This window comes from Pyrgilauda ruficollis, unplaced genomic scaffold (assembly GCF_017590135.1).
Source record: "Pyrgilauda ruficollis isolate IOZ18807 unplaced genomic scaffold, ASM1759013v1 scaffold45, whole genome shotgun sequence".
Lineage (NCBI taxonomy): Eukaryota > Metazoa > Chordata > Aves > Passeriformes > Passeridae > Pyrgilauda > Pyrgilauda ruficollis.
In genome coordinates, this window is record NW_024526044.1 from 208840 (window position 1) to 229685 (window position 20846).

A 20846-nucleotide genomic window follows, 5' to 3' on the forward strand; every position below is an offset into this window, starting at 1 on the left:
GGAAAGCAGATCCCCCTGGGGTGGACCACCAGTCTTCATTCCTTTCAGATTTTGCCTGTTTGTGGATGTTTTTTCAGTAATAAGATTGACATGAAAGATGACAACCGCCTGAACCTGTTGCAAGATGGTACCTTGATGATCCAGAACACCAAGGAGTCAGACAAAGGCGTCTACCAGTGCATGGCCAAGAACATTGCTGGGGAGGTCAAGACACAGGAAGTCGTGCTGCGCTACTTTGGCACCCCATGTAATTGAGCTTTGTACACCCCTTTATGACCCGGGGGGTTGGGGATGGGAATGGAGCTAAATCAGAGTCAGTCCCAGCTTTGTATGTGCCAAGACGTTCTTGGTGTGCTGGGGGAGAGAGTGAAGGCAGCCAAGCAAGGCCTGAGCTTCAGGGGCTCCTACTGGAATGGGAAAAGGGGCATTTAGGGATTGAAGGTAATTTGGGACTGGGGAGGGAGTTTGAAGTCTGGGATGAATTCTGCAGCAAAAGAGTGAAGGGGACATGGGAGTGGGGATGCTCCAGCACTGGGTGAGTGGGTGTGAGGAGGTGGTAGGAAGATGCTGGGGGCATTGCTCACAGTGAGGGTTTGGATGTCAGAGAGGAACCAGGGCGGGTTGCTGGGTTGCAGAGGAGTCTGAGCAACTTCTGGCCATCAGGGAGCAGGCAGCAGGGCTGGTTCCCAAAGCTCTCCTTTCCTTGCAGCCAAGCCCACTTTTGTGATCCAGCCACAGAACACTGAAGTACTGGTTGGGGAAAGTGTCACCCTGGAGTGTGGGGTCTCTGGGCACCCCCACCCTCGCATCAGCTGGACCCTTGGCACGGGCTCTCCTCTGCCACAGGATTCCCGTTTCACCATCACCAGCTCTGGAGGACTCTTCATTCAGAATGTCACCTTCTCGGACCAGGGGCAGTACAACTGCAATGCCAGCAACTCCGAGGGATCCATCCAGGCCACAGCAAGGATCATAGTGCAGGGTGAGGGCTCCCAGGCTGATCCTGTGCGGGTTCTGGGACATTTCTAGGACATGGTATTTGGTCAGCGGAGTGTGTTTGAGTCTTGTGACTGTTTCTGCTCCCTGAGTTTGCTGCCTCAGTGTTTCCTGCTGCTCAGCCATTGCTCTCCCTTCCAGATTCTCCCAGGTTTCTCGTCATTCCCACGGATCAGACAGTAACTGAGGGACAAAGTGTGGATTTCCCCTGCTCTGCTGAAGGTCACCCTCCCCCAGTGATTACCTGGACAAGGGCAGGTACTGACTCACTTGACTTGTGTCTTCTCTCTCCCATGCCATCATCCACGGGGTGTGGGTGGGAACAGCTGAGCAGCTGGCCCAGGGTGGTGGCTTGCAGTGGTGGCACAGGACATATTGTGACCAGAACAGACCCAGTCCCTCTAGGAGGTGTGTTGTAGATCACCAACGATGGTGTTAAGCGCTGAGGAAGGAGTATCTCGGGTCTCTGTCACAAGGAAGGAGTGTGATGGTTTTCATCATCATGAAACCCATGGAAAGCATCAGACTTCTTCCTGCAGTGGCTTCCCACCTCCTCTGAAAAGGCAAGGTCTGGAACCTCCAAATCAGTGGATATCAATCACAGAATAGTCTGAGTGGGAAAAGAACTCTAAGATCATGAATGCCAGCCCTTAACCCAACACTGCCATGTTCACCACTAAACCGTGTCCCTAAATGCCAAATCTGCACTTTTTTTTAACACTTCTGGGGATGATGATTCCACCACTTCCTTCTGCAGTACCACCATGTGCCAACACTCTGTCATTGTCCTTGATTTGCTGCCCTTGTGGAGCACGTTGCAGAAGGGCACCTTTCAGTGGCACACCTCAGAGTTTTCTCATAGTTTAGGAAGAAAGACTTTGGGACAACAGGTGGTGGGGAACTTTTAAAATCTCAAATAATTGTTAATGCTGGCTCCACTGAGCTGATCTCATCCAACACTTTCTGGGACAGAAGCCAATAATGCTTGGCCCAGAGGTCCTCCAACTTTTCCTTATGCTTCACAAGCCATAATTAATGGTTTAGGGCTGTGGAGATTTTGTGGGTATTGTGTTCCAGCTTCCACAGCAAAGGCCCTGACGCAGAGTTAAGAAGGACCAGCTGAAATCCTGCTCTGCCAGCATGTTCTCCATCTCCTTTAACCTGTTTTCCTCCAGTTCTCAGAAAATATATCTTAGGCACATGGAAAGGAGCACGGTGACAAGAAGTGAGGTTCATAACTGCTTTGTAACCAGGTTTGCACTCAGCACTCCATAAATAAAAAACCAATGAAGATTTACAGTGCTTTCACTTGCTGAAGGCAAGACAAGAGGAGGGAGCATTGAGATGAGCACTGTTCATCTAAAAGCCACTTTTGAGAGCGTGGAGGGTTTTGGTATTTGGGATGAATATGTAGAGGATGAATAAATGGAGGAAAATGGAGTATATAAAAAAAAAAAGTTGCTAGCCTGACAAATTTGGATAATTTTATTTGGGTTTGTTAAAGCAGTTTAGTTTTCAACTTTTCTTCTGAAATAGAGAAAATATTGAAGCAACTGTTTCCAAACCAAAAAAATCAGACCAACAAATTTAGAAAGATAATGCCAAATGTTCCCATTTATTGGATGAAACAGAGAGTTTGGATAATTGAAGAGTGATTTGCTTTCCATCAAGGGTCAAAAAAATCTGCAGGTTGCACTAAGAAAATACTTAGGAGGAAAGAAAAAGGGTTCCAGCTCTTCTCAGCTGATCAGACAAGACAACTCAGTGTGTAAAGGTGGTATTTCAGGGCAGCTGATGCTGGTAAGGAAATGAAATGTGTGGCTATCACACAGACCCCTCCAGTGATGGTGATGCCTTCAAAATCTAGTAAAAACACAAAACACTTTTGTGACAATATTAATATAGGATGTAATATAAAAGCAGGTCTTTAATTGGACGTGTCCAGGTACAAATATGGCAAATTGCACACTGAAAATGTGCTGAAAATGCACACGTGTCAAAGCACATGTGACACATGGCAAGTACAGTTTTATAAATTCAGCAAATTTGCAAATTGACAAGAATGCCCAGTTAGAAACACAGGCAATGAAGTCATTCTGCCCCTTGGTTCAACCCCTTGTGAAGCCTCCCTCCCTGCTAGCTGTTCATGTCTAATACACGAGAAGGTGTCTTGGGAAGGTGTCTTGTCCTTGATTCCCGTAAGAAGCAAGATCAGAACCAGCCCTCCGGAACTTGTTTGTCTGACAGGAAAAGCGCTGGAGTGAGGACACTTTATAACTATCCAACAACAGCCCAGAGCTGAAGAAGTGTGTTTCCTGGGCTGTTGGGGTCCACTCCGGCTAGCTGTAGACCCTTGCCCAAACGATACTTCATAGACGAAGGCAAAGATTAGAGAAGCGCTCTCCTCCACGTGGGAAACGTCCTTTATTCCAAGACACATCAGGCGGACAAACCCATGGGAGAAAAGAGGGCGTTCCCTGGCAGCAGGGAGCTTTTATACCCCCGGGATGGGGGCAGAGGGAGAGGTCCACAGCCAATAGGACACCAGTGAGGAGTGGCGAGGGGAGGGGTAACCCAGGGGAGAGACCACCAGGTGGTACCGGGACAGGTGAGAGAAAGACCATGTGATAGGGAAAAGGGGTAACAAACCACGTGATATAACATAAGCTATACAGTGCAATACAAAACTATTCTGTGCAAATTCCCAATCACCCAGTGCAAGAGAACAACTCAACTGGGGCACCACAACACAGCCGCGGATAGATACGAAGAACACACAAAAAACGCAAGATACGAAAAGCACGGAAAAAACCATTTTGGCATCAGTGGGATGAGGGAATTAACGAGCTGCTTGATCACCCAGGTGGGCCCTTGCCGAGTGACCGGCGGCACAGCGTGCTGGCCACGGGCACCCTGCGGGTGGGGCGGGTGGCCCTGCACGACCACGGGCAGTACGAGTGCCACGCCATCAGCGCCATCGGCGTCAGGACCCTCCCGGTGCAGCTCTCGGTGACCCCGCGAGGTGAGCTGGGCTGGCAGAGGCGTGGGGTTAATTCGGTTTTGTGATAAATTGTTGGAGCCCTGGATGCTGAGAATGTTAAACTTTCTGTGCTGGAAGGCACAGACCCACAAGAGAACACTGCAATTGGCCTGAGGCTGTGGAGAAGGCTTCCAGAATTGATTGATAGCACTGGGATTGTGTGTGTGTAGTTGGTTAGAAGTGTGTCATATCACAGGGTGGAAAACTTAAGAGTTTGGGGTTGTAGAATAGAGTAATAAATATGAAGCAAGATGGAGGTTTTAGGGCAGAGACAAGCTGTTCTTCTTCACCTTCTTCTTTCTTCTTCTTCATGGCTTTGGGTGATGTTTTGTAATTGGACAGAAAAGTCCGCATTGCAGGCTTCGAGGGATCAGTTGTTGGGTTAAAAGGGAAAATAATCTAGGTGTCATTTCTTAATTGGATAGTTTAGTCTTAAAAGACCTTGTAACAAGAGATAGTTTGCCATCGGCGTCAGGACCCTCCCGGTGCAGCTCTCGGTGACCCCGCGAGGTGAGCTGGGCTGGCAGAGGCGTGGGGTTAATTCGGTTTTGTGATAAATTGTTGGAGCCCTGGATGCTGAGAATGTTAAACTTTCTGTGCTGGAAGGCACAGACCCACAAGAGAACACTGCAATTGGCCTGAGGCTGTGGAGAAGGCTTCCAGAATTGATTGATAGCACTGGGATTGTGTGTGTGTAGTTGGTTAGAAGTGTGTCATATCACAGGGTGGAAAACTTAAGAGTTTGGGGTTGTAGAATAGAGTAATAAATATGAAGCAAGATGGAGGTTTTAGGGCAGAGACAAGCTGTTCTTCTTCACCTTCTTCTTTCTTCTTCTTCATGGCTTTGGGTGATGTTTTGTAATTGGACAGAAAAGTCCGCATTGCAGGCTTCGAGGGATCAGTTGTTGGGTTAAAAGGGAAAATAATCTAGGTGTCATTTCTTAATTGGATAGTTTAGTCTTAAAAGACCTTGTAACAAGAGATAGTTTGCCATTCTGTGCCTTCTAATGAAAGGCTGCAGAACTCATGGTTGTGAGGCTGTTTCACTGATAAGAAATTATAAACACCTGAGTCCAAACATGAAATACTGTCTCACGTGCCTTCATTCCCAACCTCGAGGAACAGATAGTAAATAACCATCTGAGCAGGCAGGGAGCTGCCTCCTTTCCTTTAGGGTGGGATTTTGCTCTTCCCTGGGAACAGGCATCCGGACACAAGGGCTCCATCAGCTGGTGGGAAATGTGGGAGAGGTTTCCCAAGTGCTGAGGTTTGTAAATTGGAATAAACTGCTGCAGTCGGGAAGATGTCATCAAGAAAATCACTTTGGTAAAGGAAAAACTGGATAATTAGCAAAAAAAGTGTATGAATTAAATTCTTACTAATATATATATACTTTTCAATTTTAAAATTTTGTGTTTCCTATAGAATTAATTGCAAAATTATTTTTCTAACAAAACATTCTGCAAAACATAATGCTTCCCTCTAGCAAACATTAAACTCTGGCTTTTGATACATTTGTCTTAAACATTCCCTACCAGTTCATAGGTTTAATCTAAATTTGGGTTTTCTAAAATCAAGACTCTGTAAAACATAAGTCACACAGGGATGCTTTTGCTTAATTTCTTTTTTTTTTCTTAATTTTTTTAAAGCTTTTGCTTAATTTTCTGATTTTTTTCCTTATAAATTATTCTTCTAAATAAGCAAACTTCCCTTCTTGTTCACAATCAGGGCAGTGTTTTACTAATGGCAGACTGGAGGGAAGGAAACTCTCTAGAAGTATGAAATTAGTGAAGCTTCAAGCATAGAATTCACAGAATGTTTTAAGCCCAGCAATATCAATATAATTAATTAATCTGGCCTGACTAACACTTCAAGAGAGCCTCATCCCACAATTCCTGAAGCAAGTCATGATCCCTGTTTCAGCTGGAGCATCTTTTTCAGAAAACCTTTGAATTAAGGATTTTAAATGGTGCAGCACACTCCTGTATAATTGCCCCAAGTAGAGATGCAGAGGAGCAGAAAATAATGAACATAAATTACACAAATTTATGAGCAGAGAGCTTGGTAATGAGACAGAGAGCACAGGGTGAGCTGCTGCTGCCCCTGTGCAGAGCCATTGCAAGAGCAGCAGCTCTGCGTTCCCCGTGCTGAGATTTTTTTTTTACACACAGATTTCTCTATTTTCCTTGGTGCATTTTTCACCCCAGTGACTTTTTTTCCCTGTGCTGCACAGTGATCCCCGTGTTCCTCCATCCCCCCCAAGACCTGGTGGCAGAGACAGGCCAGGACGTTTCCATTTCCTGCGCTGCCCAGGGAGACCCTCGCCCCACCATCACCTGGGTCAAGGTAAGTGGTGATTTCACATCACTGGGGAGAGGGACAACTCCTCTGGGGGAGAATTAAACAACTCTCTCCTTCAACACCTCTCCCAGTTTCATTAGTTTTGCAATATACGTGGATAAGAACCAACATTTCCACTGATTCAGGGGTTTTAAGAGAGCATTGCAGTTTCTCAGGCTCAAAGCCTTGCAGCAAATATTCTCCTGTTCTTCTTTCCAAAAGAGTTACTTGAAGCCAGTGACATTCCAGGATGTTATAAATACTTGACTGACCATCCCTGGAATAAAAAAAAATAAAAACAACCCTGAAAATTGATCTTTTTCCTAAGTAGTTTTTCCTTATATCCAGGATTCCTGCTGATGGTATTGGATGATGCTACTTGGCTCCAGCTGAGGGATCATGGGGCAAAGCCTTGATCCCTCAAAATCACACAGCACTCTGGCTGCTCTTTCCAAAAATTCATTAGATTTAAATTCTTCCGACTTTTTTCCTGATATTCTGTAGTACAACACTTGGGACTTTCCTTGTTACCTGCCCTGGCTTTGAGCACAATCAGGCACAGAAAATGCTTGAGCCACACTTACCCCACAAAATTCTGGTGGGAGGTGAACCAGCTTTCTTTCTTTGCAGCTTTCTGTGGGCTCAACCAGCAGTGGGAGCCGAAGAAAAGGCCCTGAGAGGGCAGCAGAGCAAGCTTTAGGTTGTGGCAGGGCAGCAGAAAAATGTTAAGAAGCAGGAGAATAAAAAAGTAAAGCCTAAAGTCACATCTGCCACCAGCCAGGCTGAGAGGTTGGGTTTGAGTGATGCTGTCAGAGCCAGCAAAAGCTGGGATTTGCAGGTCAAGGCTAGCAAAAATCCATCAGTTTCAGGTTGTCCTAAAACTGAAAACATTTCAGCTTAATCCTGTGCCATGAAACTTCTGTGGGGGCATCAGGGCCTGGGAATAGCCAGCCTGTCTGTGTGGGGTGTCCTGTGGTGTATGCTGTGGGGATGAGCTGGGCCAGGCCAGGGGAAGGAGCTCAGCAGGGACCCATCAGGAGCAGGTGTCTTTGGACTGCTCTCTGGTTTCTCTGGAAGAGCAATGCTAACATCTGGTGGCCACATTTGTTCATCACATCCATCCCTGGGTTTGCTGAGCAGGCTGAAGGCTGGGCTGGTGGGAATCTTTCCGTGCTCTGACACAGCTTCTGTCTTTTGATGGTGCAACAGGAGGGCATCCAGATCACAGAGAGTGGCAAGTTCCACATCAGCCAGGATGGGACCCTCTCCATTCAGGACCTGGGTGTGGCAGACCAGGGCAGATACGAGTGCATAGCAAGGAACCCCTTTGGCTTCACCTCGAGCGCCATGCAGCTCACCATCACCGGTACCGTATCTCCCCCCGAGCCTTCTCTGGCTCCTGTATAAGGACCTGCTGTGCTCTGTTGACAGCTACACTTTGAGCAGATAATTATGTAAGAAATTATTTCTTCAGCTTCTTTGCGGACAGGTCCTTTGGATCGGAGTCACCTCGTTGTGAAAGCCCACGCACCTCCCAGCTGCCCCTCGCTGTTTGCTCAGCTGAGCTGCAGTTGCTCCCTGCAAAGCTAAAGGTGTTGTTTTAAACCTCCTCCTGCAAGCCCAGCTGTCAGTGTCCATGCAGTTATTGCCTCTGCTGGGAGGGAGAAACTTATTAAAATGTGCCAATGTGCTCACAAATCATCATCTGACCAAAACCTCACACGCCAGGGAAGGGAGGAGCAGAACAACATTGTCACTCCAAATACAGGGCTGTAAATGTCTGCTCAGCCACAGAATCATATGCTCATCACAGAATCAGTAAGGCTGGAAAAGACCTTCAGGGTCATCAAGTCCAGCCTGAGACCGTGCACCACTCTTGGGAATGGGAACTAGGTCTGGTTTTCAATCTGCTCTGTGCGTTAGGGAAGCTGTAATGAACAAGGAGGAGTAGCTCTCCTCTGCTGGTCAAACCAGAGGTCAGGAGTGGAAATTGTACCTCTTAGAGGGTAGGAAAACTGGCAAAGGAGAAAAGAAATCAAAGGCAAACAAAAAAGTTTTAAAATATAAGTAAAGAGCTGTTCCAGCAATAGCCACAGTGGATAGTGAGTTGCTTATTAGATGAATTTAGTAACATTTTCCATACAGGGGCTGTAAGCAAGGAGCTGAAAATGGTCAGAAATGTCTTTGTTGTTTCAAATAATTCCTGAGATAATTTCTGTGGTTTATTCTTGATTGGTTCCTCATTCACCAGCTGGCTGTAGCATACACCAGTAGCCAAGTGGGAACTGGTTTGTCCAGCTGTGACAAAGGCCCTGGCTTAAAAATGCATCCTGGAGTAAGTTTAAAGAAGTGATGTCTTTACTTCTGAAGGTATTCCAACAACAACTTTGGTATTTTTATCTAAAATGATGTAGCAAATGTGTTAACACTAAGTTTGAACTATTATTATAATAAATAATCTATTAAATACTAACAATAATTAATAAGTAAAGTCTTCCACAAACAGAAAATTCATATATGAACAATATATTTAAATTAATTTCATTAATTTGAGAAGTACTTTTGTGGGAAGCAAATGCATTCTTTTGGATTAACCCACTGTGATTTTTACATTTTCTTTTTCCAGTTTAACCACTAACCAAAACAGGCCTTTTTTTTGCAAAGCTGTACAGGAGAAAACTCTGAATGTGTGCCCACAGATATCTCCTGAAAATGTCACCTTCTTTTTCAGGCAGTTCACGTTCTTCAGAATATCTGTCTTAAATTCATGATGTTTATATTACAAACAGAAACGCGGTTTGTTCTGCAGCGAGGTCACTGGAGCTGGTGCTGCTGCACAGATTTTCATGAGCTGGGAGGGCCAATTAATATCGAAGCAAACTGGGGGTGTTTTGTTGTTTGTTTGTGCTTTGGGCAGCCACGGACGTGGGTCGGAGCGGGGACACGTTTGTGGCCACATCGCTGCGCGAGGCCATCAGCAGCGTGGACCACGCCATCAACTCGACACGTACCGAGCTCTTCAGCAAGTAAGTGTTAAGGGAAGGGCCTGGAGCTGGGGCCTGAGGCAGAAAAGTGATAAAAACCCACAAGGAATGAAGCTTTCTCAAAGCTCATTTTAGCACTGGCAGCCCGCAGAGGAAAGCTACGGGATTGTTCGAGTGCTGGAGGTTGAAGCTGCACCATGTAGGATGTGATAGAGCTTCCCAACAGATTTGGGATTCTGGAAAAGTGAGATACACGAGCATCATCTCTCATGTCACTTCTATCTGCGTTTTGTCAGCTGGAGTTGGTTGTGGAGATAGTGAATCAAAAGGAAAATAATCAAAGTAGTCATTTTATGGATGCAACTGACTTTGTGGAGGGTGTACAGAAATAATAATATAAAAATTCCAACCATTTTCTCAATAAAAAATAAATTCTCGAGTGAATATGATTCAATCCTTTTCTACCCCAATATATGTTTTTATTGGAAGGATGGATAGTTTGTATTAAGTCAGAAACCCTCTGGGTTTCAGCTGTTGAAAAGTGAAAAAATAAATTGCTACCACAGAAAAAAACCCAGAGAAACTGAGGGAATTAAATATGTGCATTTTCCTGGGGAAACATATCCTTTCTTTAATCATCTGCAATGTGCAGGCAAGCCACGTTGGTCTTATGCACTAATTTGGGGGCCAAGCACTAGACCAGCTTAGAGCCTGACTCTTGCTGCTTGTAGGGTCTCACTGCCCTGGGCAGAGTTGATTAATTTTAATGAGCCTGCATCACTTTTAATTCCTGGAAATAGGCGCCCCAAGACTCCCAATGACCTCCTGGCTCTGTTCCGCTACCCGAGGGACCCCTACACCATCGAGACAGCCAGGGCAGGGGAGATCTTTGAAAGGACCCTGCAGCTGATTCAGGAGCACGTGCAGCAAGGGCTGATAGTGGACATGAATGTCACAGGTAGGAGAGATTTCATTTCCCTTCTTAATTTTGTGCACAGCAGGAAATGAAAACAATGAAGTGTATATATCCAGGAAGTTTAAACTGTGCAGTGGTGTATCAAAAATCCAGATAAATGTTGGGCATATCAAGAAATGTGTTGTCTGGGTGGCAATTCTTTCTATATCTCATGGTTTTTTTAACAGCTGAAGGATTCACTGAACCAATTTGATACCCAGGAAAATATTTTAACTCCCTATTTTGGTAAAGGTTTCTTAGATGGCTATAAAAGCCCTATTCCTTAAAAATATATTAGCCATCTGACTGATAAAGGAGTATCCTTGTGGGTCTGAAGTTCAGACCCTCAACAACATGGTCTGAGATGTTTCCTGCCCTCCAAACAGCAATGAGAACAGTGAACTCTGAGGTATTTGGGTGCTGTTACAGAGGAAGTGGGATATCCCTTTTCTGTCTCTACTGCTTTAAACTCTTAGCTACAAACTCGGGTAAGTCCCAGCAACTCAGGTTCCTTCTGTTGAGGGAAGATAGCAAACAACAAAGCAGTGTAACACCAAAAATACCTAATAAGGTCCAGTTATGCAGCAGCTGGACCCCAAAACTTCCTACCTGGCACTTCCTTGATAAACAATGAACATTCCTGCACACTGTGTGCCTCTACCTATACGTGTGATTCATCATGTAGCAGGCATGTGTGTTTGGAGCCTGTAAATATTTTTTCCTGCCTGGATGTATTCCAGGTTGCGAGGAGTCTCTCTCCAGGCGGCAGGTCTGGTCTGGGCTGGTTGGACTGCCAGCCTTTCCTCCTCATTGCCCTGTCAGCATCCACACAATGCAGCATCATTCAGCACTTTCACACTGCCCCAGCAGTGCCCTGGCAGTCACCCACAGCTTCCTGCTACTCGTCACGTAGAGCTTGGGTGGGTGATGGAGCTCGTGGTGGCAGCAATAACCCAGGGAGCCATAAAATAAACCTAGAGTAGGGACCAAGACCACCCCCACAGTTTGCTGTGCCAGTCACAACATTTCTGGTCTCCAGCTCTGTGCAGTTAAACTCTTTTCCCTTTCTTTTTTGCTTTGTGGGGCTGATGTCATCCTGTGCTTCCTTTGCTTCCCATAAATTCCACAGCAACACCACACTCAGAGACTCAGCTATCCCAAGCCCATCCCAACAGGGGTTTTTGGGTTTTCACACAGAGCTGTTCCATGGGACAGTGGGAATCAGGAGGCTGCAGGTGATGCCTGACCTGGTGCTGTGCCCTTCCCTCTGCAGGCTATCGCTACAATGACCTGGTGTCCCCTCACTACCTGACAATGATTGCCAACCTGTCGGGCTGCTCCGCACACCGCCGCACGCCCAACTGCTCCGACATCTGCTTCCACAAGAAGTACAGGACCCACGACGGCTCTTGTAACAACCTCCAGCACCCCATGTGGGGTGCATCCCTCACAGCCTTCCAGAGGCTCCTCAAACCTGCCTATCAGAATGGATTTAACCTGCCCCGAGGGTTTTCCTTGGCAGAAGATGCCAGGGATCTGCCCCTTCCTCTACCTCGCCTTGTCTCCACTGCCATGATCGGGACCGAGACCATCACCCCCGATGACCAGTTCACGCACATGCTCATGCAGTGGGGCCAGTTCCTGGACCACGACATGGACCAGACGGTGGCAGCCATCAGCATGTCCCGTTTCTCAGATGGAGCCCCTTGCAGCGAGGTGTGCACCAACGACCCTCCCTGCTTTTCCATCACCGTCCCTGCCAACGACCCCCGCGTGCGGAACGGGCGCTGCATGTTCTTTGTGCGCTCGAGCCCCGTGTGTGGCAGCGGGATGACCTCCCTGCTGATGAACTCTGTCTATGCCAGGGAGCAGATCAACCACCTGACATCCTACATCGATGCCTCCAACGTTTACGGCAGCACGGAGCAGGAATCGCGGGAGCTGCGGGATCTCAGCGGCCAGAAAGGGCTGCTGAAGCGAGGACAAGTTGTGCCCAGCTCGGGGAAGCACCTCCTTCCCTTTGCTGTGGGGCCACCCACAGAGTGCATGAGGGACGAGAATGAGAGCCCCGTGCCCTGCTTCCTGGCAGGAGACCACCGTGCCAACGAGCAGCTGGGGCTCACGGCCATGCACACGCTGTGGTTCAGGGAGCACAACCGCGTTGCCACTGAGCTGGCCGCCCTCAACCCGCACTGGGACGGGGACCTTCTGTACCACGAGGCACGGAAGATTGTGGGTGCCCAGATGCAGCACATCACCTATGCCCAGTGGCTGCCCAAGGTCCTCGGGGAGGCTGGGATGAAGGTGCTGGGTGAGTACAAAGGCTACAACCCCAACGTCAACGCGGGGATTCTCAACGCCTTTGCCACGGCCGCTTTCCGCTTTGGGCACACCTTGATCAACCCCATCCTGTACCGGCTGAACGAGACCTTCCAGCCCATCCGACAAGGCCACGTCCCCCTGCACAAGGCCTTCTTCTCCCCTTTCAGGATCATGCAGGAAGGGGGGATCGACCCTCTCCTCCGTGGGCTGTTTGGGGTTCCTGGGAAAATGCGGGTGCCCTCTGAACTGCTCAACATGGAGCTGACAGAGAAACTCTTCTCCATGGCACACTCTGTGTCACTGGACTTGGCTGCTATCAACATCCAGAGAGGGCGAGACCATGGCATCCCACCCTACAACGACTTCAGGGTCTTCTGCAACCTCTCCTCAGCGCAGGAGTTTGAGGACCTCCGAAATGAGATAAAGAACTTGGAGATCAGAGAAAAGCTCAGGAGGTACTGTAGCCTGGATGTGGAAGGATCAAAATTACTGGAGACAAGTCAGTGAAAAGTTCCTGCTTCTTCCAGTACACCCATGCAATAACCTTCCCAGATACTGCCCCCCACAGATGTTAAGATAGGGTAATAACTGTGGTTTAACAATTAGGTTAGACAAATGAAGTTTCTCCAAGTGATCAGTCTGGTTTTGGGTGGAATGTTGTCAGGCACTGCTGTGGTGTAGTTTGGGAGCAGATTGAGCCTTGGAGCTATTTTCTAGTCAGATTAAACTGCGTCCTATCTGCCCTGTCTGCCTCTTCCAAGGCAGGTCTTTATCCTGTTGTCTTTTAGGTAAAACCATTAAAAACATTGTCCAGATGAGTTCCTGACATACAAATTTCTATGTTGGTATCAGGTTTATATTATCACCACTCTTTGAGAGCCCCTTAATTTTATTTTTTTTTCCAAATATCTGTTATCCTGCAGTTTATATGGAACTACCAAAAATATTGACCTGTTTCCAGCACTTATGGTGGAGGATCTTGTCCCTGGGACCAGAGTGGGACCAACACTGATGTGCCTGTTAACGACTCAGTTCAGAAGGCTGAGGGATGGAGACAGGTATTGCCATCAGAATCATCCCAAGTGCTTTGGTATTCTCTTTGGGAGGTTTTTTGCCTTACAGGAAGAAGCAGAATCTGTAATTTTCTCTTATTTATTGTCTTATTATATGAGGAACAGTGTTCTCTGTCCAGTGTATTTGCAAGAACACTTGTCACAGTTACTGTCAAGGTGTCCTTTCTTGATTTAATGATTCTCATTTCACTGCAGAACACTGGGAATCATTGAGGATGTTCCCAATATCTCATGAAAATCCTAGAAAATGTCCGCAGGAGCTTCTTTCTAATCCCTGTTTGCTGCTTGTGTGAACAAGACGCCTTTGCCTGGTGATGCATTTAGGGCAGGAGCACGGGGATTTGTGGGTTCAGAAAAAGCATCTGTGTTTGCAGCCACCGACACCAGAGCAGACACTCATTTTGAGGGTGTGGGTGCTGCCACACAGATGTCCTGGAGCTCATCTTCCTCTCCCAGCCTCACTCACTCACTCACTCACTCACTCACTCACTCACTCACTCCCTCCCTCCTCTCCCACTCCTGAGTCATGCTGTGATTACACCCCACTGCAGATTTTGGTATGAGAACCCCGGAGTGTTCACGCCGGCGCAGCTGACTCAGATCAGACAGGCGTCCCTGGCTCGTGTCATCTGTGACAACAGTGACCACATCCAGCAGCTGCAGAGGGACGTGTTCCAGGTGGCATCATACCTGCAGGGCATGGTCAGCTGCGAGGAGATTCCTGCCGTGGACCTCCGCCTGTGGCAGGACTGTTGTGAGGGTAAGGAGAGGGATGCTCCGGCTCTGACTGGTGTGGGTGCACTCTGGGTGCCATTTGTCATGTGCCACAGCGGCTTTTATGGAATTATAGCTGATTTCTGGCTGTAGAATGAGACCCCTGTGTCAGCAAATGGGTGCAAAGAGAACTGAAAATAGAATAGAATAGAATAGAATAGAATAGAATAGAATAGAATAGAATATTTCAGCTGTAAAGGACCTGCAGCAATGATGCTGTCCAATCTCCTGACCAATTCAGGGCTGATCAAAAGTTAAAGCAAGTTATTAATTATGTCTTAATTATTATTATATCCAAATGCTTCTTAAACCCTGAGAGGTTTGGGACATTGGCCACCTCTCTAGGAAGCCTGTTAACTCTGTTAGCTTCATTTAGTCTGTCGAAAGCCCACCTCACTGAGGGCTTTGGTCTCTGCTGAGGAAGAGACTGATACAGGACATGATCCTCACCACGTGTCATTTCACAGATTCATTTGGAAGCGTAAATCTCTGCCATTAAACCTCAGATGCTGCCATGGTCCCCTTGGGCAGCATTCTGGTTCAGATGTCCATTTGAGACATGGTTATCCACGAGTGATGCACACCCTTTTCCACACCTTGGTTGCCTCCTTCCCTCTGGCCCAAGAGATGTATCCAGGGTGGATGGTGCAGGAGGGCAGCGCTGCCTTGTGCTGCTGCAGTTCACACAGCCCTGTTTCAAACAGCAGTGCTCACTGCAGACTTTCCCTTCCTTCCCAAGACTGCCAGACACGAGGGCAATTCAGGGCTCTTTCGCAGCGGTTCCGAAGCAAGAGGTCTCCTGGCTTCAGCTACCCAGAGGAAAACCCTGCAAAGCACAAGGCTGCCTTGCCCAGGTGCAGTATCACCCCTTCTACCTCCAGTTTATCAAACAGATGTTTTAATAACTCAGTCCATTCAGGCCTCTGAATCTGGTACTTTGCAGAGATCTGGGTCAGGGGTGGATGAGTAGAGAGGGGCTGAGCTCAGCCAGTCCTCCACACTCCAGTGCAGAGCCCAGCTCTGATGTGGAAATACCTGGGCTCAGGGGCTCTTTGGCTGGCACCCCTTGGCAGCTGAATCTGGCAGCTGGGCCCTTCCCTTTGGTGCTCACTTGGAGGCTGATGTTGGAGAAGGCAAAATGATTCCCTCACTTAGGAAACTGCTGTTTGCATAACCCCTTTTACTTTTTATCCCTGACCCTAGAGATGAGGCACCCTCTCCAAACCCTTCCTCCAGAGAGAACCTTGAGTCCCTTGTGGCTGAACTGGAGAAGACAGTCACTTCCCTACGGAAACAGGTAAAACTCGGTTCCCCAATGTTTGTCTTTCATGGAGTCATGAACCTCAGCAATGAAAACTTGAGCCAGCATTTTCTTCTTGTATTTGGGACAGGTTAAAGATTACCTGTGCAGTGGTGCAGACTCCTTGCATTTGGGGCAGGTTAAACATTATCTGTGCAGTGGTGTAGATTCCCTGCATTTGGGACAAGTTAAAGATTATCTGTGCAGTGGTGCAGACTCCTCACAGAGCTGCTGCTTTCTTCCCCCCAGGTGAATGCACTAGAGAGCCAACTGAGGTGGCACCACAGGAACACCAGCACACGTGGACAGGGCAAGAAGACTGGGGACAAATGGAGAAAAAGATGACCATGTTGCCTCCTTGTATAAGGTCAGTGTGTTTGTTCCGGGCTGGGGCCCCACAGGGTCAGTGTGGGGGGACACCTCAGCAGTGTTCCCATGCAGGGAGGATGGAGCAATGAGGTGATGAATGGGACATGAGATAATAGACTTAAATGCAGCAGGTTAGACACTCGTTTCTGCTGGCAGTGATTAGTGACTCACTGGAATGGGCTGTCTGGGGACGTGGTGGCGTATCCACTCCTGGAGGTCCTTTAAGAACTGGTTTGGCAAAGATGGGGAAAGACATAAGTATAGGATGGACCAGGTGGTTTGGGTGAGGTCTCCTGGGCCTATTCTCCTGGGACTCTGGGTAGGTTTATTCTAACAACATTTAATGTCATAACCCCAAATCCAAGAGCCTCGGAAGGACCTTTGTGGGGAGGGATATCACAAAGCTCACTGATGGAGTGGATGGACTGGTTCCTCCCCAGGGGAACAAGGACATCTGGGCAGATGGAGCAATCCATCATTTGCTTACAAACTGGCAGAGATTTCCCCCTGCCCATCTGAGTCACCGTGCTCCTCACTCCTGAAGGCACCAGTCCTCTGCTTGTTCAGCCCAAACCAGGGCAGCACAGCTGTGAGGTGCCTGTGTAAAGTCCCTGTCAGCCCCTGCCAGCCTGGGGACTCCCACTGCTTCTCAGCAATGACACAGTCCTGGCCAGAACCGCAGTCCAGGTGTTCATGGACATGGGGAACACAGCCTGAATTCCCTTCTCCTGCTTCCTATGGAGATCCCTGCAGCCTTGACAGAGAGGCTGAACAGCTCCGTGGCACCTGCCAATCTGAACAAGATGGTGAATGGGTTTTATGTGTTGGAAATGATTACTTCAGGGACAGGAGCAGAGGAGTTCTGAGAAATGCAGTTCTTCCAGGCAGCCAGTACTAGGAGAGGCATTCATTCTCTGGAAGTTAGATTAAAGGATGGGACAAGTGAAGGTTGGTCTGGGCTGATAAATACAGGAAAAAGCAGAAAGGGAAAGCCTGGAGACTGGCCAGGCTGTTTATCAGCATGATTTGGTGTTTTGGTCCTTACAGATTTTCCACTCAAACAAGGACTTTGCTTCACAAACGTGACAGACTGCACTGTGATATATGAATTGGCTTTTCCTTGCCATTGTTTCAGATCCTTCATGGGGCCTGGCTTTACAGGGTCCCTGAAAAGTATTACTGTGGGTTTAAAGGTTTTCCTGCCCCAGACCTGCCAGGCACTCTACAAACAGCTCACTCTGCCTCCAGCTGCTTTTACAGAGCTTTTCTGCTTTCTTGTGCCGTTTCAGGTGCCCTGTGACCTGCACTCCTGCTCTCCAGCCAGTCCAACCCACCCCTACAGGGCTCAGAGAGCCACCATGAGACCCCCTGGTGCTGTGCCTGCTCTCACACCTCCTGTACCACTCCCTGTCCCAGGACCACTGTACTTTTGCTGTATTGAACCCTCTGCACTGACTGTCTACGAGCTCCTCAGCCCCTGGACCCTTCCTGCCCTTTTCAGCCTCCCAGGGATGGGCTCTGCCCTCGATGGTGACAGCCCAGAGTCTGCCAAGGTGCCTCTTTCCTCCACAGACCCCAGGAAACAGAGACAAATTGAAGCTGCTTTAATGCCACTGTTCTACTCTGCTCCTCTTCCCATGCACTGCTGTCATCACCCACCAGCCCTTGTGTGACCTGTCTCATGGACACCCATCCACAACAATTCATTAAGAGGCTAAACCTTCCTCAAATGCACTGTGGTGCCAGGAAACATCTGGAGAAATCAGTTTTTAAAAAAGATAAAGAAACACGAAGCCCAGAAGAAACCCCAGCCATCTTCTGATGCCATCAAAAGACCAAGAGGAACCTCAGGGCTGGGTGTTTCAGGGTGGGGTGCCAGGTACAGTGTGGATCTCCAGCTGGGCTTTGCCAGTTTTTGGTGACAAGTGGCACATCCCATGGCCCCAGAGTCACCTGCCATTCCTCAAAGCCATTTTCCTCAGCATGACCTGCATTCTCCAACTTTCTTCCCATTTAGAGGTTTAATTGGAATTATGCTCCTCTTCCCTTTTTTCCCTCCAAGAAGGCTCTTTGCTGAAAGATGTATTTTGGGTGTAAACATAACAGGACCTGGAAGAGAACCTCAGCTAATTAGGTGTAATGGGTGCTCTCATTAGTGGAGGGGAGCTGCTGGTTTCTGTCAATTAGGCTGGGAGGCCACGCTGTGGTGTTTGACACGCGGGTGGATGCAAAATGCTGTTTGTGTTTATGGCTCCCTGGTGCTCTGCAGCCAAACCAGGGCTGTGCAGGCAGCTCTGCTGGTTTTGGTGCTCTTTGGAGGCGCTCCTTAGTGGTGCTAGAACTGAAGTCCCTGTATACCCACCACAACCCCAAATCTGTGGACAGATTGGTTTTTAATACATCTTTGTGAGCTGGTCACGGGGACTGAAGAGGAAATACTTGATCCATCAGATATCTGTGCTATTCTTATCTTTATCACTTTTACTGCGTCCTTCCACTTTCTTTCCCACAGCACAAGGACCACAATCTTCTATGAACATTCTTTTTTTTTTTCTTTTTTTTTTAGGTGTTTTATAGTACTAAAAGGGATTCAAAGCAGCAGGGATGCTCCTGGAACTGAATAGGAAAATAATAATAAAAAAAGATACTAGAAAAAGGTTGTGATTTATCATCTCTTTCCTGGAATAGGGCTGAGCTGTGCATGTGTGTCCTGTGCAGACAGAGGTTTGCAGGGATGAGTGTATGCTCTGCATGTCTGGTAGGCTCAGCTCAGAGGCAGTATTTAGTCCTCAGGGATGTTTGTCATTTGAAAGTACTCTTTCATTTAGGTGCAAATCAAGATCCAAAGCCTTGTGTGTTAGAAATCAGCTCTCGTCTCTCGCTGGTACCACTGCAGGATCTAACCTGGCAAAGGTCAATAAAGGTAAATCAGTTCACAGTCTCCTTTTGCCCACCAGAAGTTCAGTGAGACCTCATTCAAAACCGTGAGGCACAAGCTCTCTGTGCTGCATCTCATCAGATTTTTTTCAGGGCATAACCAGGCAGCCCTTTTGCTCCTGATGGAGTGTGACGTGAGGAGCACACTTGTCACACGGGCTGCAGAAGGACAGCACAGGGGTGTCCCTTCCCTTTGGTCTGCAAACCCTTCTGTGCTCCATCCTCAGCTCCCCTACTCATGCTGAAGTGAGAAAAATGCATGGAAACATTACACAGTGGGGAAAATACACAGAGGCTTTGCACAGTGGGGAAAATGCACAGAGATATTGCACAATGGGGAAAATGCACAGAGACATTACACAGTAGGGGAAATGCACAGAGGCTTTGCACATCCCTGTGTGGCACTGGGAGAGAGGCTGTGAGCTGGGCAGGGGGCAGCTGTTTAGGTGCTACTTGGGTAAGGAGGGAGCAGAATGTTCTATTAAAGACTCCCTTTCTTCCCAGTTCTCATCAGTTCAGGAATGCACATGCTGAGGAGCACTCTGTACTCCTGCCCTCTGCCCTGGGCACCTCTGCCTGGGAGAGGGTGAGGAAATTGCTGAGTCCAAAACCCAGACAAGGAAATCCTTCTGCAATTTTTTTTGCCATCATGGGACACCCAGGATGCAGGACACAGCACGTTTAGAGCTGTTGACCCAAGGGTGAGTCCAGCTTGTTCCTCATACCCCACATGGTTGCAGTCGGCAGCCCAGACTCCTACAATGAATTTTTTCATATTTCATTTTAAGTAGCCTCTTTCAAATCCCTGCTGCACACCCAAAATGAGCTACACAGACCAACTGCAAGCAGAGGAGAATCAAAATAATGGGCTCAAGGCCAGGAGTGGGGTTGCCAGGCACAAAACTCCCACTAATTAGATGGAACAGTTAAATGACAAAGTCCAGGTGGGGGCTGGGGGATTGGAGTAGGGATTTCTCACCAGAGCAATCTTCAGGTGGCCTAAAGTGCACATAGAAGATTGTAGGGGTCATCTCTGTCTTTTGGGTGATGGCTGTGGGTGATGGGATTTGGGAGGGGGTTTGGAGCATGTCAGTGTCCAAGAGTGACCAGGGCTGGGGAAGTGTGGCTGTGCTGACACTGAGAGCTGGGGGTTGCATTCCAGGGCTTGGCTGTGGATGCCATGCAAGCACCTGAGGCTGGCTCAGACCCTGCATCAGGCAAAGATCTGATTCTGAGGGGGACCCATCTCTGGTGGAAGCTGAGTGAGGACCAGATCCTGGTGGATCTGGTATGCAAATTCCCTAGCAATCCTCTGCAACAGGGAATTAGTGTCAGGAGGCAAATGCTTGAGTGGGGTAACTCTAGGAGGTCATTGTAGACTGAAGGAAGAAAGGATCTTGTGTTATAAGCCCCCCAATATCCAGCCAGGAAATATCCAAACACTTCATATCTCATCTAAGGTTACCTCCTTAATTCTGTTTTAACTCTCCCACATTTGTGGATGCAATTATTGTCCTATGAAAAAAAAATATCCTCCCGCACAAGTGAGATGAAGACTATTAACTGGAGTCAGCCACTTGTGACAAGAGCTGCTCGAAGAACAGAGAGCTGTGTTTATGGTGCTCTGGTAAGAAGCAAAGAGCACACTTTAAAATAATGATTAAATAAAACAACAGCCGTTCTCCTCCTTCTTCGATGGCAGCAAGCCCGGCTCCAGCTGTGCCTGTCTCCCAGATGTGCCCGTGGGTCTGAGCGT

The 20846-nt window shown here is 47.9% G+C and overlaps 1 protein-coding gene across 1 annotated transcript in view; it reads left to right on the top strand.

Moving 5' to 3' along the window:
• Positions 1–18655, top strand: part of LOC121359563 (peroxidasin homolog) — a 47086-nt gene extending 28431 nt beyond the window's left edge. The window contains exons 9-23 of the mRNA XM_041478590.1: positions 78–247; positions 710–982; positions 1138–1254; positions 3860–4018; positions 6270–6382; positions 7586–7742; positions 9294–9402; positions 10161–10318; positions 11589–13092; positions 13561–13695; positions 14262–14470; positions 15224–15338; positions 15688–15781; positions 16034–16151; positions 17443–18655. Coding sequence (XP_041334524.1) covers positions 78–247; positions 710–982; positions 1138–1254; positions 3860–4018; positions 6270–6382; positions 7586–7742; positions 9294–9402; positions 10161–10318; positions 11589–13092; positions 13561–13695; positions 14262–14470; positions 15224–15338; positions 15688–15781; positions 16034–16129 — 3409 coding nt within the window. The 3' untranslated portion in view covers positions 16130–16151; positions 17443–18655. The remainder of the gene's footprint in view (positions 1–77; positions 248–709; positions 983–1137; positions 1255–3859; positions 4019–6269; positions 6383–7585; positions 7743–9293; positions 9403–10160; positions 10319–11588; positions 13093–13560; positions 13696–14261; positions 14471–15223; positions 15339–15687; positions 15782–16033; positions 16152–17442) is intronic.
• The last annotated feature ends 2191 nt before the right edge of the window (positions 18656–20846 follow it).